Here is a 16027-nt window from a genome sequence, read left to right as displayed (position 1 = left end):
GTCTTTTATCTTCCCAGCAAAGTTAAGTTCATAAAGTGTTAGTATTTTAGAGAGATGTCATATGGATGGATAAATTATTCAGAATTTAGGCATAAGCAGGCTTTTTCCAAATCTCATCTGTGGGTCCCATGATGTTATCCAGTATAGGGGTACCCACATCATTGTGTCACATTGCGGTTGGAGATGAAAAATTTGTATGTGCTGAAGAATATTCTGTAGTTTTGTGGTCTGATTTGTTTTTCTGGAAAATGGCAGGGTAGTATTCTGTCCTTTCAGTTTAGTTTACTGTAGGTTCTGACAGAGGCTAGGCTGATGAATACATTTAATTTCATTCCTGGGAAAAAAAAGGCAAAAAGTGCTTGGGTTGTGTAAACATAGGCCAAATTTAAACAAAAGCAAGACACAAAATAATATCTGAAGCACAGTAACAGTGAAAAATGAACAAATAGAAAAATCAAAATTGTCTCAGTAGTATTTGTATCAACATTTTCTGCCTATGTAGTTTCTTATGCATCCCTTTTATGTTGCCTGATTGAATATAATATGAAAGCAGCAGACTGACAATGACTGTAGTGCATTCTGTCTTGCATTCTGGCCTTGTCCATATCTATTTTCATTTGGCTTGGTTTATTGTTAATAAAGAAATTCTTACTGTTATCCTGGAAATTGTGCTTATCACTGTGGTAGTCGCAGGAGATAAAATGACATACACATTTTAAAGCCATGTTGGTTTCTCAGTCTTAGCAAAGATTAGATATTGTAAAATAGGTAGGCATCTGTTCCCACTAGTGTTCCTATCACTTAAACAGTAGACAAAGAACACTCTGTCAGTTTAATGTAGCATCAAAATAGTAATCAAACTGTTTGAAGAAAATCTTAATTTTCTCTCACTCTGATACTCCTTGCTGGCAAGTCTGATAACTGCTGAAAAATTAAACTTTTAGAATATGGCTTTTCTTCTGGAGTTGTAGTGCAGAAAAAAAATCCCCAATATAATAAGCAGGATGAAAACAAGAATTCCTTTCTCTAAATACTGGTTGAAAACAGAGCTACTACTGAATGTATGTGAATGTCATGCAGGTCAAAAGAGGGATGGGATAAGGGACCTGGAGATAGTGTTATCTGAAACAAAAAGAACCTTTTCTCTTTATGAAAAATAGAATTGTGCGACTGCTGGTTTCTGTAGACTACTTTGAGAATCTTCAGAAAAACAGAACCGTGGATGAGTGAGAAGTTATCTTTTCTTAGACCAAGAAAAACTAATTAAAAGCCTATTACAGAGAGAATAAATGCATTAGCCTAACACAGACTTACTGCAAGCTGAACAGGAGAGGCAGGGCCAACCACTGCAGACTGTGGGATTGGGGAGCTCTGCAACTGCAGAATTCCAAGGTGATACCCACACAGCTGAACCAGATGCTTCTTTTTTCATGGTGGCTCTAGCTCAGAAGGTTCTCTGTAACTCTGAATCAGCTTTATAGTTAGTGGCTGATTTAGTAGAGAAGCATGTATTGCATGCTATTTTCACAATCTCCTTATAAGGGGCAGGAGGGGCGGAGAAGAGAGAGAGAGAGGGAGAGAGAAAGCACTCTACTGTTTTCTTGCACCTTTTCACAAAGCCATTCCCCTATAAATAATTAATGCCTCCCTGTGCAACTGCTCAGATGTTCTCTAGGAGTGACTGCATTTGATACATAGCATGATTTTTCACTGCTGACCAAGTGTTCTGATCTTTGGAAATGAAGCTGACTCAGAGAGTACTGATTTTGTTGGGCTTGCTATTTACCAAAACAGTGAGCAATGATAGAAGTACTAAAGTGCTCACAGCGTATTCTGAAAAATAACACATCATCTTTTTGTATTCTTCCTAAAATTTATGTTTCAAAGAACTAAGAAACAGAGCTTACTTTTATCCAGTGGTTTAAATGGTGCAGTATTACTTAGTTTAAATCCCCAGTTTTGCCTGGGAGGTATCCTGCTAACCACTGTAATACTGAATAAAGATTACTTAATTAGTGGACTTTGTTCTGTGTTTCACAAACATATTTTTTCTTTCCAACAGCCAATACTCTATGGTAGAAGATGATGAGGACTTGCCCCATCATGACGAGAGAACGTGGAATGTGGGAAATATCAATAGAAGCCAAGCTGAAAATCTGCTGCGGGGAAAACGAGATGGAACATTCCTTGTTCGAGAGAGCAGCAAACAAGGCTGCTATGCCTGCTCTGTTGTGTATGTACCCTAACTTGTGAATGATAAAACCCACATGCAAGGGGCTACCTTCAGCTGGGGGCAGATGGTCACTTGCATATGCACAATTCCTCTTGGACCTTTTGGCTTAGTAGCAGCTCAGGGACTCCTGAGTATTCTTATTGCTGCTCCATTTCCTACACAGCTCCAACCTGTGCCACTCCCACAGAGGAGCCTCACTCAGAGGGGAAACCAAAATATGTGTGCTCTCCTTTCTGTGCAGCTGCTAAGTCCTGCCTATCTCCTTCCTCCCTAAGCTAGGATGACATTCACAAATTTGGACTAAACATACGTTTTTACCATTATCCCACCACAAAACAGAGGAATTCTATGTACTGACTAGCATCTTAAGATGTATTACTAATACCTTATTTTCTTATTTCTTAATTTTACTGTACTCAAAAACTAAAAATTGTTTGGTTTTGTTTTGATTTTTTTTAGGGTGGATGGTGAAGTAAAGCACTGTGTGATAAACAAAACACCTACTGGGTATGGATTTGCAGAGCCATATAACTTGTACAACTCGCTCAAAGAACTGGTGCTACATTACCAACACACGTCACTTGTGCAGCACAATGACTCTCTCAATGTCACGCTAGCCTACCCAGTATATGCACAGCAGAGGCGATGAAGATCCTGATACTCTGGGTTGTTTGTTGGTTTTTTTAAAGAAATTACTTGGCAACGTTGAGGCCTCTGGAGAGAAAAGGCTCCTTTCAGCTTTACTCAAGAATTTGTAGTATCAAAGCTATTTGTCTTCAGATGGAACTAAAGATTTCCTTCACAACTGCAGTGGGAGAGATCACAGTGTTATGCTGTGAATGTATGTTTGTAATCTAAAGTGCTTTTTTTTTTTTTTTTTGTAATTATAAAAGAAAAACACAAGAGAAAAATCCAAACCTGATCTCCCTGCAGGGACATAGAGGCCTTTAAGCATGGTGCTTGTTTACGACCACTTCTGAAGCTTTACCAGCTAGAACATTGGATTATGCAGACACAAGGTATAAGAGGTCTGTGTCATTCAGTTATTGGAATTTCGTGGTCATAATCTGACTTGGAATGGTGTTGCTGCACTCAGTGGATCCAGACATACAGCCTTGTGGTTCTATTTTGGTTTCTGGTGAATGATATGTAGCAGAGTGGCACTTTCATTTCTAAGGGACACTTTAAAAGGACTTCAGTTACAGTATGTTGCTCAGAGTAATTGTAATAGCAAAGTGCCAGGAAGTGTTTTGTTTAGATGATTAAAAATCCTGTTTTAAGAATATATTTAAGACTGAAGAAAACAGGATTTTCAATGGCATACAGTGTATAATAATGTACATAGTACTGGAGGACTAACTGTCATTGATGGAAACTGTCAATACCAAACTGCTTCGTTTTTTCCTTTTCTGTTCGCTCAAAGCTAAATTTTTAGACTATGCTATGCAATACTGAATTTTCTTTAGGCTGTAGTCTTCTCTCAAGCATATCTACAGATTAAGCTTGTTTTTCTTGGTTTTTTTGTCTTCTTTTTTTTTTTAATTTCTTTTCCCTAAGGATATTCTTCCTGGCGATTGCTTTTTGTTAATAATTTTCTTGTTTGTTTTGTTTTGTTTTGTTTTAATGTACAGGGAGCCAGCAAGAGTTGGCTTGAAAATTTAAACTGTGGAATATTTGACAATTTTCATTGTATAGAATATTGAGCTACTAGCTCAAAGTTTAAAAAGTTCATAAATTTTTTTTGACTAAATACTTTGTTGGGCAGTGCCTGATAAGCTTCAAAGCTGCTTAGTTCAATAAAATTATATGAACATTACAAAATATCACTGAGTCCAACAATACTGTTTCAGAGATATCTTTAGAATACGGTACCATGCTACATTTGCTTCTTGAAGCATTTTGGACTTCTATAATGATTGTCTTATATATGGAAGACAAGGAAAATAATGTATCCTTCTTTGATAGTGACTGCAGAAATAAATGGGGATATTTTGCTACTGCAGTGTAGAGTGTAGATAGTTTGGATCTCAGAATGAATCCACCTTCACAGTAAATAAATGACTTCTTGACCTCCTGTGACAGAATTTTTGTCAGGCTCTAAAGGTATTTTCATTTCACATGAAGGAAGTTTCTCCAATCTGTTGCCTAGGTTTATTTTTTGTATTAGTATTGTGGAAAAAAAAATTCCACCTCTACAGAGAACATTTGGATACAATATAGAACTAATTAAGACTGGAAAATATCTTTTTTTAAAATGATTAGGCTATGATATGTATTTTCAAAAGTCTGTAGGCTGAGGCAGTATCAAAGTGAACACTTCCATAATTTTAGGGCACCAGAGACAAAATCATGGTTCAGTTAAGGGAAACAAATACATAAATCTCACTAAAACAGAGTTACCCATAATCCTGAGATAGTTCACTTTCAATAGTTTGCAATGGTTATTTATTGTCCTGACCACTGAGGAAATTCACACTTTGCAAATCAATAAAGTAATGACATTCAGAGAAATCTTGGAGAAGATTTGACTAAGTGAACATACGAAATTATTCTTCCCCCAAGATGCAAAAGATAAGATCTATTACTATTAAAGAGAGTTGCACACACAATCAAAAGAATGAGACCCATGGAGTTCTCTCATAATAGCTCTGGTTAGAGATCCTTGTGTTTTATTTCAAAGTATGCAATGCTTTATAAGCTATTGGAAATAATAATAAGAAATTTGCCGGTCTCCACTAATCTTCATATTATCTTTTCATTTTTACATTGTTACTTCAGTTCTGAGGCTGTAAGATTTTTGATTTTACTTTGACTTTGTGGTCTATTTTTTTTGGTGGGTTGTCTTAGCTTTCCTGTAGTTGTATTTTCTTATTTATATCAGGAAGCAAGATCCAACAAATATTGTTTCACGATAGTCATCACTTAGAAAATTATTTTGAATATTTTTCCTGAATAGAAGTTTAGTCTTCATGCCTTCCCTTTCCCATTCCACACCTTTTTCAGGCCTGTAGGACCATGTGAATCTGTTATACAAATAACTGGTTTATACTACAAAAAACACCAACAATTACTCTAGCATGCCAGTTATACTACTGGGCTTGAAGTTACAGATTAGTTCAATATACAGCAGTTTAACGCTTATAGCAATCCAAGATATTCTTTGGACATATATTAATTTCTGAATGTTAAATATTTTAAGAGTAAAATTGTATTTTTTCTCTGTAGGCAAAATATATGTAATCTGAATTGATGTTTCACGTAGCATTTGTCAAGAAATTTTATCATAGTTAAAGCATTTGGATCTAATTTTCCTCATATTAAGAAAACCCCTGCTATGTCAGTGGGCCATATCCTTAGCATGCCCAGCCCAGTATGGAATATAATTCATTCCTGTGTGCTGTGCAACTTCTCTTTGTGTGTGGCTGTAGCAGAAAAAAATAGTGTGTGTGCAGATTTGACACTTGCTTTTCTTGCACAAGCAACAATGAGAAATAAGCTCTATGTTTTAATGATGAATGCTTAGGGCTTCTTAAGGGGATGTTCTGCCTACACAGGGTCTGTGCAATTTGCAGGGATCATTTACGCCCTCAAATTGGCATGAGTGGGTTTTCTTTGGTACTTACATATTGTGTGGCCTCTGCATTTCTCTCCCTCCTTAATGCACAGAGCTAAGTCCTGCCAAAGGCCCTATTCACTGCAGAGTTGTTTGTCTTTAATGTACCATATTGTTCACTCCAGTTCTGATCTGATCTCAGACTACTATATACAGAAAAAAAAGCATGGGGATATAACTAAAGAAACACAGTGTTTTTCTGTATTTCTATTGATGCAAAGTTTTTTTCATCAAATATAATCAATGGATGGGCTTAACTCTGTTACTTTTTTTTTCTTTTTTTAATTTGCGTAACTTTTCGTTTTATTTTAAGTCCCTGAGTTATGCTGCACTGCAGCATCTCTTTCTCAAGCCTTTGAAAGGCATGAGAAATTGCAAAGAGAACCAAAACCCACAGGCAAAATTAAGAGTTTCTGATTTAATTCAGCTGAAGTACAAATTTGCAGGTTGGGGATGCATATCTGTGCATACTCATACACACTTGCTGTGTTTATGTATGAACAGTTCCCAGTATAGATGCATTTTCACAGAACATGATCATTTTGCTGAATTTAGTAAGTGATATCATTAACTTTGTTTAAAGACACACAAATGCACACTAGACCTTTGTGGGTGCAGCATGTTTCCAGATACAGTTAGAAACCTGAGTTTCTGTGTTGTTGGATAGTTTCTTTAAAAAAAAAAAAAAAAAAAAAAAAAAAGCTTGTCTGTATGGTTCTGTTATCTTGTCAAGCAATCTGTAAAACCAAATCTTCAGATTTTCTATTTGGTGTCAACTGTTCTGTAGTGAAAAAAAATGGCTTTGTCTTGTAATTGGCAATGAAATAATAATGCTTGGGAAAACATTCAGATGCTTCTAATGGGGAAAACTGCCGATTTTCACACAGTGCTTTTGCTATGCATGGTATTAAGTTGGGAAAGTGAATCCTGATACTGGTTTTTTTCAGGTTCACTTTAGAAATGGGCAGCTCAAAGCATAATGCCTCCCATGGGACAAGGTTACAAAGTGCAACATTTTATGTAGAGTCATGTTCTGTTTACTGCAGTTGAGACTAAACTGTAGGAGTTGGTAAGGTTACATTGCACTTGTCCTGATGAGATTGCATTAGCTGCCCAAGATGCTGCTATTTTTTTTTTTATTCTTGTTTTTTGAAAATAAAGCTCTGTTCTGTTACATGTCTTTAAAACATTAAGATTGCTTTGTTTCAAATTGTCGTTGAGGAGGTGGAGAGTAAAGCAGATTGTAAATTGCCTTTACAAGGCAACAGTGAAAACATGCCTCCTTAAAATTTTGTTCAAGCTGTAGAGTTGATGGAGCTGTGTCTTGTTTTTGAGTTGCTTTAAAAATTGTAATAAGTCTTCAAGCAGAATAAAGGTTGTTTTGAAACTGCAGTTCATTTGTTGGGGCTTCAATAACGACCGTGCTATCTATTTACCAGCATCCTTGCCTAACTCTTCCTGTCAATATGTGGCCTTCTTTGAAAATGATACCCACATGCTCTTATTATTAGAGGAACTAGGGAGCAAATAATTTCAGCTGACTCACAGCCATTTTGTATCTTGAACTGAATGAGGTAGTTGAGTAGCTCCAAAATAATCTCTTGTCAAACAGTGACAAAATGATGGTTTTGCTCATCTCATGCTATTGCAAAACCAGTACAATACTCATGATCTGTGATCTGACTCTATCTGACTGCAGGCAGATAAAGTTGTGGTTCTTCTGAAAAGTGTGTGAGTTTTGTCACTGATTTCCATGAAGCCAGCCCCTCAGCATTTGCCATTGAAAGTCATTTACCAGCTTCCTGTCTGCATCTAATTGTGAAACCCAGCAGAAGAGTGAAGAAGAGGGAAGAAGTATGGGGGGGAGGGGATTGGGTAAGGGCAATTGTGGATATTGTTTGCTTCACCTCATTATTGGTATATGGTATCTGACTTCTTCGAGTTCATTCATATCTTGCCCCAAGAGAGGTCCTCCAGGGAAGACAGCCAGCTATTCTGGAAAAAGAGATTCCTATTCCCATTCTGTCCAAGGTTTCCATTCTATACTTTGCTTAAATATTGCTCACACTAATGTGGAAATACCCTTCACTGAGATATTCAGCCCCGACTTGAACAATTTTTAACAACCACAACATTGTCATTGGCCCTTAGAGATTCTTACAAGAAACTTAGACTAAGGGCTATTACTGTATTTTTAGCCTGTTTAATAGCAAGAGGGACTAGACCTCCAGCACTTGCATCTGTTGCAGTTTTTCGCAGAAGACTGACACTTTTATACTGACACTGAGTTTATCTCACTCCTGCCCCCTGAACCAATGTTGGGGACCAAAACGCTTCTGCAGCCACAGAGTCATCACTGAAAGATAAGATGAGGTAAGTAGTGAATCATGTGTTATCTGTCATCATCTATTGGAGAGAAATTAAGACTGATGGATCATAATCCAGAAAAATCTATGAACTGGCAGATTTCCTGCCAGTACCATACATTGTATAGAAATTACTTGGCAGACTAGAAAAGTAATTTGCAAAAATGCCATTCTATTTTTACTGTCTGCAGACAAATGCTCCCCCATTTTCCCTCTGCTAAACTTTGATGGTCACAGAATCATAGGAAAACTGCTTAAATCTATTTTTGTGCAGATACAAATGGATGTGATATTTTTAAAGGCTTGGGAATGCTCATGGGCTGGGACTTCTTCTCCCAAAGTTGCTTGACTTGTGCAAAGTTGTGTGCGAGTAACTTCACACAAATCTCTTTATTTGAGCCATGAAGCCAAAAAGGGGAGGGAGGTTTTGAAACTCACAGTTGCTGTTTCTGTGGCTCTGCGTGGACCAACAGGTGCTCCTAGGGCTGCAGCTGGGCACAAAGGGGCAGGGGCAAGGAGAGCAGTTCCTCTGAAGCCACCTATCGCCGCTCATCATGGCCCTCCCAGCTGTCACGGGGGAAGAGCTGCTCTTGTTCTTATGGACTCTCCTGAAGTGATTGCCATTAGGATACATCTAACATTTACCACAGGGGCCCCATTCCCTCATTTAGAGGGTGCAAACTGAGGGAATAGCAAACAGCAGGGACTTGCCTGCATCCCTGACTGGAAAGAAGGCTAAAAATAAATGGTTTTGCTTTTTCTGCAGAACTGCTTGCAGGGGAGGGAGGTCAGACATGCTTCCACACAGATGTGGGCTGTGCAAGAGGCATCAGGCTTCCCTATTGCCTCTGGTACACAAAAAGCAGGAACTCTGGGAACACCACGTGGTTCTGGTGTCTCTTTTAATCCCTTTGAGGACCTATGTCCTCAAATACATAGACCACCAAAAAGAGAAATTCTGTTGGGACCTTCTAGATAAACGGATATTAATTGATCAGCCACTATTTAAACTTTGGATAATCTTTGCAGGGACAAGCTTTTTAACCTCTGATCAAGCAATGAGATAACCAGAAATGCCCTTCTTCGAAAAAAGGGCTTTTATCCATGGCTATTCCAGGGCTTGTTTTCTGCCAGAATGGCATTACAAGGACACCACTTGTGCCATTCTGTCCTCTACGAAGAAATTGCCTTTGCATACTAAAAATGGAGGCATTTAGGGTTACTGATTTAAATGTGCAAATATTTACAGGACTAAAATTTAACAGGGAGCATATAAAAGGATCTAAAGCCTACCATTCTCAGGTCTTTGAACAAAAAATATTGACAAAACTGGACATGAATATAGTTAATTCAGATGATGATTTCACTGTCCACCTGTGTCTGGTATTCCTAACTCATTAGAAGTCATAGCCTGAGAAGAAAGATAATGAATTCATACCTGAGAGCATTTAATCCTCTATAAATGTTTGTTTTCTACATGGTTTACTTTCCCCCCCCAAAATCTTGTGCTCGGTATAAAACAAATATTGCTGGATTTATAATTTCCACAATTTTGTGAAATTAATTTAATTTTCACAACATGTTCATGTTGTAATTAGTGGAAGTCCTCCAGCAGTCATCCATGGGGTGTTAGGTGAAAAAGACACATTGAGACTCAATGTTTGGAGTCAATTCTGCAGGAATTGTGTGTCTTGTTTGTGTGACAGGGTCATCCATTACCCCTGCCTGCACAGTACCCATGGCAGTGGTTCATACAGGTGGTGGCTTTCATGGGCCCTCGTGCCTGTCACTGCACTCACAGTAATGAGCAGTAAGCTTTACCTATCTAAGAGGTATAGCAACTCTTCATAGGTTGCTTGCTGTATGGCTGAATGGGAGTAGAGACCTCCTAGGGCATGATGTGGAAATATGAGATGAATGCAAATCTCGAGGTGTCAGAACTGGAGCCAGACCTGGGAGCAAAGGTGAGAGGAGCAGCTTTGTGCCTCACTGCAGGCTGAGCTAGCACCTCCCACCCAGACTGCACCGTCCACTTGCCTTCCACCCTGCCTGTGAAATCCATGAAGGATTGGCCTTGGGTGAAGGCTGTCACTTAAAAACATCAGCTGTTTGCATTCTCATGCAATTTGCAGCTCTTCATTGTTTCAGAAAGACAGTGAGTTTGAACATTTAGAGGCAGGATTCATCTTATCTAATTTTAAGCACATGAAGAAAGGCTCTTCATCAAAGCTGTCTAGCAAAACTCTCTTCAGAGAGAGCCAGGCAATTCCCCAGAGTGATTCACTCCACCTACCTCAGGCACTATTCCTAGGATGCAGTGAATCACTCTATGGAATTGTTCCATTGACTGGATGGAGAGAGCTCAGGCAAATCGCTTATGCTAGATTGCACCTTTAATGTGGCTAAGGCTGGATGAACTCAGTCTCTTCCCTGCTGACAGGCAGTTCAGTTTTAGTCTTTCCAGTACCAGCTGCGATGTCTTCTGCTCTTAGGCATAATGATAAAGGACAATTAATTTGGGTCTGGAATTTCAATTGGTTCATAGAACTTGGAGTTTTTCATAATAATTGCAAGGGTGACAGGTTCAAAGAGATTCTGGCCCCTATCTTCCTTGGAGATGTAATGCTGGACTCCACACAGAGGAATCCATGATACTACTGCCGGCAGTAATGCCATGATACTACCGCCTTCCCTGACTGCTTCACGGAAAAACCTGGCACTACCTCAGACCCGGCTTATCAGTTCCTCCCAACAGCCTGTCTTTGTGAGGTCTATAGACCTGTCTTTTGAGGAATAATTTGGTCTTTTGCCAGCCATGTGGTCACTGGAAAGACATGGATGAAGAAGATGCTGCCATTTTTTCCAAGTAAGATCAGTTTGTTAATCACCACATCTATGTTTCCTTTCTTATCTAGGGGAAATCTAGGGAACTTCCTTTCCTTCCAGTTGGCTCATAGCCAAGACCACAGGGTGGGGTGCTGTGATAGTAAAACTAAGATAGGAAGGACTTTAGTCAAATTACCTGCCAGTCAGACTGAGTTCTACCTCAGGGCAAGAGAACTGTGTGAAATCCCCCAGGCATCTACTACATGAAAAATTCGAGAAGGTGGCAGGTCCTATAGTGATTTTTGGGTACATTATGTATGCATACCTACTCCAGTTAAATTGAACCTTTCAGTGCAGAGTGTTCTACTGGGAAGAGCCTGCAGACAGCTTGGGGAGTTTCCCCATCCAATGAAATGGAGGATCTGGCCTTGAATAGCTTCAGTGGCTAGAGCAGATCCAGTGTCAGGTCAAAGGCAGGAACATTTTGGGGAGAAGCTTCAGAAGTCTTGAGATGAAGGAAGACAAGCTGCTATGCAAACAGTCTGTTGCTCTACTGATAAGAGGCAATGTAAACAAGAAAGCCAGGGATTGACAAACAACCCTTGAGCACCAGGATTTCTCAGGATATGTTAGCAAAATCCTCAGAGTGGGTTCACAGCATTGCGCCTCTTTATGGTAGGCACTGTAGATTTCTGGGCAAGAACATATTGCTTCTAGGTGAAAACAGACTGACCTAGCTCGTGAGTGAATTTGTACAGCCACTCTCCTGCAGAGCTGTATTTCAGACAGAATGAGAGGACAAACTGATTTAAAGGAATAAAAAAAAGGCCAATTGTGTACAAATACACACAATTAAATAACATTGTTATTTCAAAATGTCTTGATCTCCATAACCAACAACAGAGTTACTAAAACTGAAATCTTGTCATGGCCTGCCAAATTTGCACTGTAATCTTGGCAGGCATGGATGAGCTAGGTCTTGTCCATGGCTCTCCAGTAGAAAAAAGGCCTCTTATCTGGCAGGGCCACATGTACTTCCAGCAGGGTGTGGCCAGAGACCAGACACAATTTGCCTGTGTGCCCTTCTGACAGCTGCCTGAGGCAACTCCTGAGTAACCCTGACTCCAAACAGCCATTTCCAGAACATGGGAGCAGCCAGGAAAAGAAAGGGACTGTTATTAAAGTTTTCATAGTAAGAATTTTCCTTTTGGCATCACATACCGAAGAACACATTTTCCATGAAGATGGTTGGAGAGAGCTCCTTTTACTGGGGAAGGCAGCTAGCTGCGGCAATTACATGAACAAGTTCTCCCTTGTTTTCACTATACCAGTGTACATGCACATGCTCCCTTCGGTATGTCTCTGTTGGAGACACAGTGACTGTAACATCTATGACCTAAGGCTCACCTAAGGTGACATTTCTTAGTGAAATACACCCAATAACGTGACCTCAGGTCTGAAGACCAGCTGACTTATGGAAAGTGTGTTCAGATTCTTAAGGCAGGCCATGCCAATGAACAGTCTTCCTTTCAAAATGCCACTCTTCCCAAATTTCTGAAATTCAAACATCCTTTGAAATTAGTATAAAATTGAGGAAAAGCCTCTGGAGAAGCCAAAGAAATCCATGTCAATGCCTAAGTAAAGAAGTAACTATGTTGCCCAAGTGAAGCACATTGCTGTAGAGGTTTTCCAGAACAGACACTTGTGGAGATTGATAGATCCTGTCCCTATTGTACATATTTGTTAGAGGTTAGGATTTTTCTGTTTTTGTTTTCTTTCTCTTAGGGCATTTTCTCCCATTTTATTGCTAAAAAGTAATAACAATTGCTACTTAGGAGAAAGGAAAGAAATAACCATGGAGAAAGGGATGGAGTGCAGCTGGCTTTACTATGGTAGCTGAGGGCTTTCTCCTGGAAAGGGCAGAGATACCACAAGACTGGGGCTGAGGGAAATGGCTGGCTGCAGCTCCTAGCTCTGTCTTGCTCTCTCAGCATTCGGGGGTAAGAGAGGTCAGGGTCACTGTCAGAAAAATTCGCCACCAACTGCGGGATTCTGTCTTCTGCTGCCTCCTACCACGAGTGGAACTCTGCTCATAAGAAGCATTGATAGGATGTTAATAAAGTCCCAATGTTTCTTATGAGCAGAACTCTGCTCATAAAAAGTACTGGGACTTTATTAACACCTTACCTCACCAGACAGGGGACCCTTCCCCATCTGCTCAGCTCCCTCAGGGCATCCCAGGATCCCTGAGCCCCTTTCCCCCTCCAAGGGAACTTCTTCCTGCCATGTTCAGGAGACAGGCTGCTACTGCCCAGCCCCACTACTCCTCTGCCACTGCTCCGGGTTTTTTCCCCACTACACTGCAGCCCCACACCCAGTGCCTGCCAAGAACTGGTGCTACAGCCGCAGAGTTTCTGATCTATCTTGTCTACTACTCTGGGACTCTCCTGATCCCTGCCGTTCCAGCTGCTGCTCCGAGATCCCAGCTACAACTCATTACACTATCCAGAGGGGCACCTGGATTGGCTACCCCTGAGAATTTGTAAAGAAAACCTTTTTTCCATCCTTTCCCATCTGGGCCAAGCCGCCATCCCTGCGTGGTCCCTGAGTCCGCGGCACAGCGCCCCCTGCAGGCGCGGGGGAATCACCGCGCAGCCCGGCCCGGAGCCAGCAGCGCCCCTGTTGGCTGTGACTGGAACTGCACCGAAGGGAAATGGGATAAACGGCCAGGAGGAGACTTGATTGGGTGTTCTGGTTTGTTTGTTGTTATCACTTGTTTGCCTTGTTATACGCATACATCAACCAGTAAAGAACTGTTATTCCTTTTCCATATCTTTGCCTGGAAGTCCCTTATTTTCAGATTTGCAATGATTCGGATGGAAGTGGACCATATTCTCCATTCCAAGGGAGGTTCCCACCTTCCTTGGAAGACACCTGTCTTTCAAACCATGACAATATTTATTATTTCTAGACCAGATCTGATATATTTATCTCCAGTCAAAAAACAAGGGCTGTGCTCTTTTTTACTGTTCTCAAATTTTAGTGTCCTGGCCACTGACTGGGAAACCAGATGAAGCAGCCAAAGCTACTCCCACCCATGCACCTGGGTTGTTTTCTGTGGCAACAGAGCTGTGAGGGAAGGTGGTGGCTGACTTATGCCCTAATATGAAATCAGGATGCATGTGAAAAACATGCCTGATCCAGAAACTACAAAAAATACTCTCCCATCTGGTAACACATATGTAGCCCTTAACTGGCATGCATCCATGCCCAATTCAACATGTATGTTTTCTTCTTTGAGCTGACATCTTCAGAGTCTCAGCACATAATTCACATCTGAAGTTTATCTACATTTTCATCTCTAAGGCTTCTGATGTGAACCTAACTCTGGAGTTCTGAGAACTAGCTCTCATTGCTAGGACCACAAGTGGAGGACCACAAGACATGAAAAACCAAGTTTTCTTCCATAATTTTCCTGAGCTACCCATTTGCAGTAGATTATATTCCTGGTGGGTCTTCTTAAATGCAAACAGAAGGGTGAAGGCACGAAAACATGTCCAGGTGTCCACACAGTCTTCTAAAACCTTGGATTTACTTATCTTTTTAATTTTGCTCTGCAGATAATAGAGGATAAGTCTTCCAGCTCAATATCCTTATCAATTCAAAGTTATTGGTGTATTTGTTAGTGTTGATGCATTTGATAATCCAAGGTTATATTCCTATGTGATATAAATGACACACTTAGCAGCAAGATGTCATCATTCTCTGTCCTTTCCTAGAAACTAATTTAGTCATGAACCTTGAAAGACCCTAGGAAGGAAAGGCTCTGTATGCACAAATTAGAGTTGATAAAAATCATTCTTCCATAGAAATTCTTATTTTTAAAACCTCACTTATTTTATATTAAATCCCCCAAAGAGTTATGAATTTAGCGGAACTCTTTTACAGATCACAGAATCACAGAATATTTTAAGTTGAAAGGGATCCACAAGGGTCATCAAGTCCAACTCTGAAGTGAATGGCCCATATGAAGGTTCAAAACTAAAAGCAGGACTTCATTTTCCATCTAATAAAGCCTCTTAGCCAACAGTGACCATCCTCGTAGCCACTTAGCCCATGTGAGATTTAGGAGAGTCTTCAGTGAGCAGAGGCTGAAGTCAGAGAGAAGGTGCTCCAGGTGAATGCTTTATGCAATTTTCACCACACTACTGAAATAGTTTCAATTCATTGGTGGTTTTAGTCCACCAATAAAATAAAATAAAATAAAATAAAATAAAATAAAATAAAATAAAATAAAATAAAATAAAATAAAATAAAATAAAATAAAATAAAATCTATTTTTTGGATAAGGAAAATTGTGTATAATGCCTGGTTTTGTCACTCAGCAGATAAAAGGGAAGATTGAATTCACATCCCTGCTTCAATAATTACTGCATGTCTAGAGCAAGAAAACTAGGCAGGCTTTGGGTAGATATGGTTGGTGATGTTATAAAGGTGGTGATGTTTTTCTATAGGCAGTTTGAGTTCTTTGGTTTTTACTGAGTATTACAGACCAAGAAGTGATATCTAGATCAGAGGTATTTTTAGATCAATATCCACATTTTAAGGTTTAATTTGTCTGAAATGTGAGTCTGGCTTTGGATACCAAAGTATCAAAGTCTGGGAGATTTTTCGACCATTAAAAGCTCTCTCATGTAATCACAGAAATAACAGACCTGCTGCTTTGGACATAAGTAACTTAAAAACAGAGCAGGAAACCATACCTAGCCGGATCTGAGTATGACACAGAAACCAGACTGGACTGGTATATTCATAACCATATCTTATCCATTTAGAAATCAAAGGTTTGGCTCCATTGTACTGAAAAACTCAATACTGCCTAGTCTTTCCGATCAGAAACACAAACATTTGACCATAGCAATAAAAAAAGGCCAATGAACACATTAGAATATTTTATGACTGCATATAAGACTAACCATATAACATAAC

At 39.7% G+C, this 16027-nt stretch overlaps 1 protein-coding gene across 2 annotated transcripts in view; it reads left to right on the top strand.

The window, feature by feature from the left end:
• PIK3R1 (phosphoinositide-3-kinase regulatory subunit 1) overlaps positions 1-4391 on the top strand; it is a 57371-nt gene extending 52980 nt beyond the window's left edge. For both annotated transcript variants that reach the window (XM_058043769.1, XM_058043770.1), the window contains 2 exons: positions 2063-2233; positions 2693-4391. In XM_058043769.1, the coding sequence (XP_057899752.1) occupies positions 2063-2233; positions 2693-2882 (361 nt within the window). In that variant the 3' untranslated portion in view covers positions 2883-4391. The remainder of the gene's footprint in view (positions 1-2062; positions 2234-2692) is intronic.
• Positions 4392-16027: the final 11636 nt, after the last annotated feature.

The sequence above is a fragment of the Melospiza georgiana genome, chromosome Z, assembly GCF_028018845.1.
Source record: "Melospiza georgiana isolate bMelGeo1 chromosome Z, bMelGeo1.pri, whole genome shotgun sequence".
NCBI classification, from domain to species: domain Eukaryota; kingdom Metazoa; phylum Chordata; class Aves; order Passeriformes; family Passerellidae; genus Melospiza; species Melospiza georgiana.
This window is presented reverse-complemented; position numbering and strand designations above follow the sequence as displayed.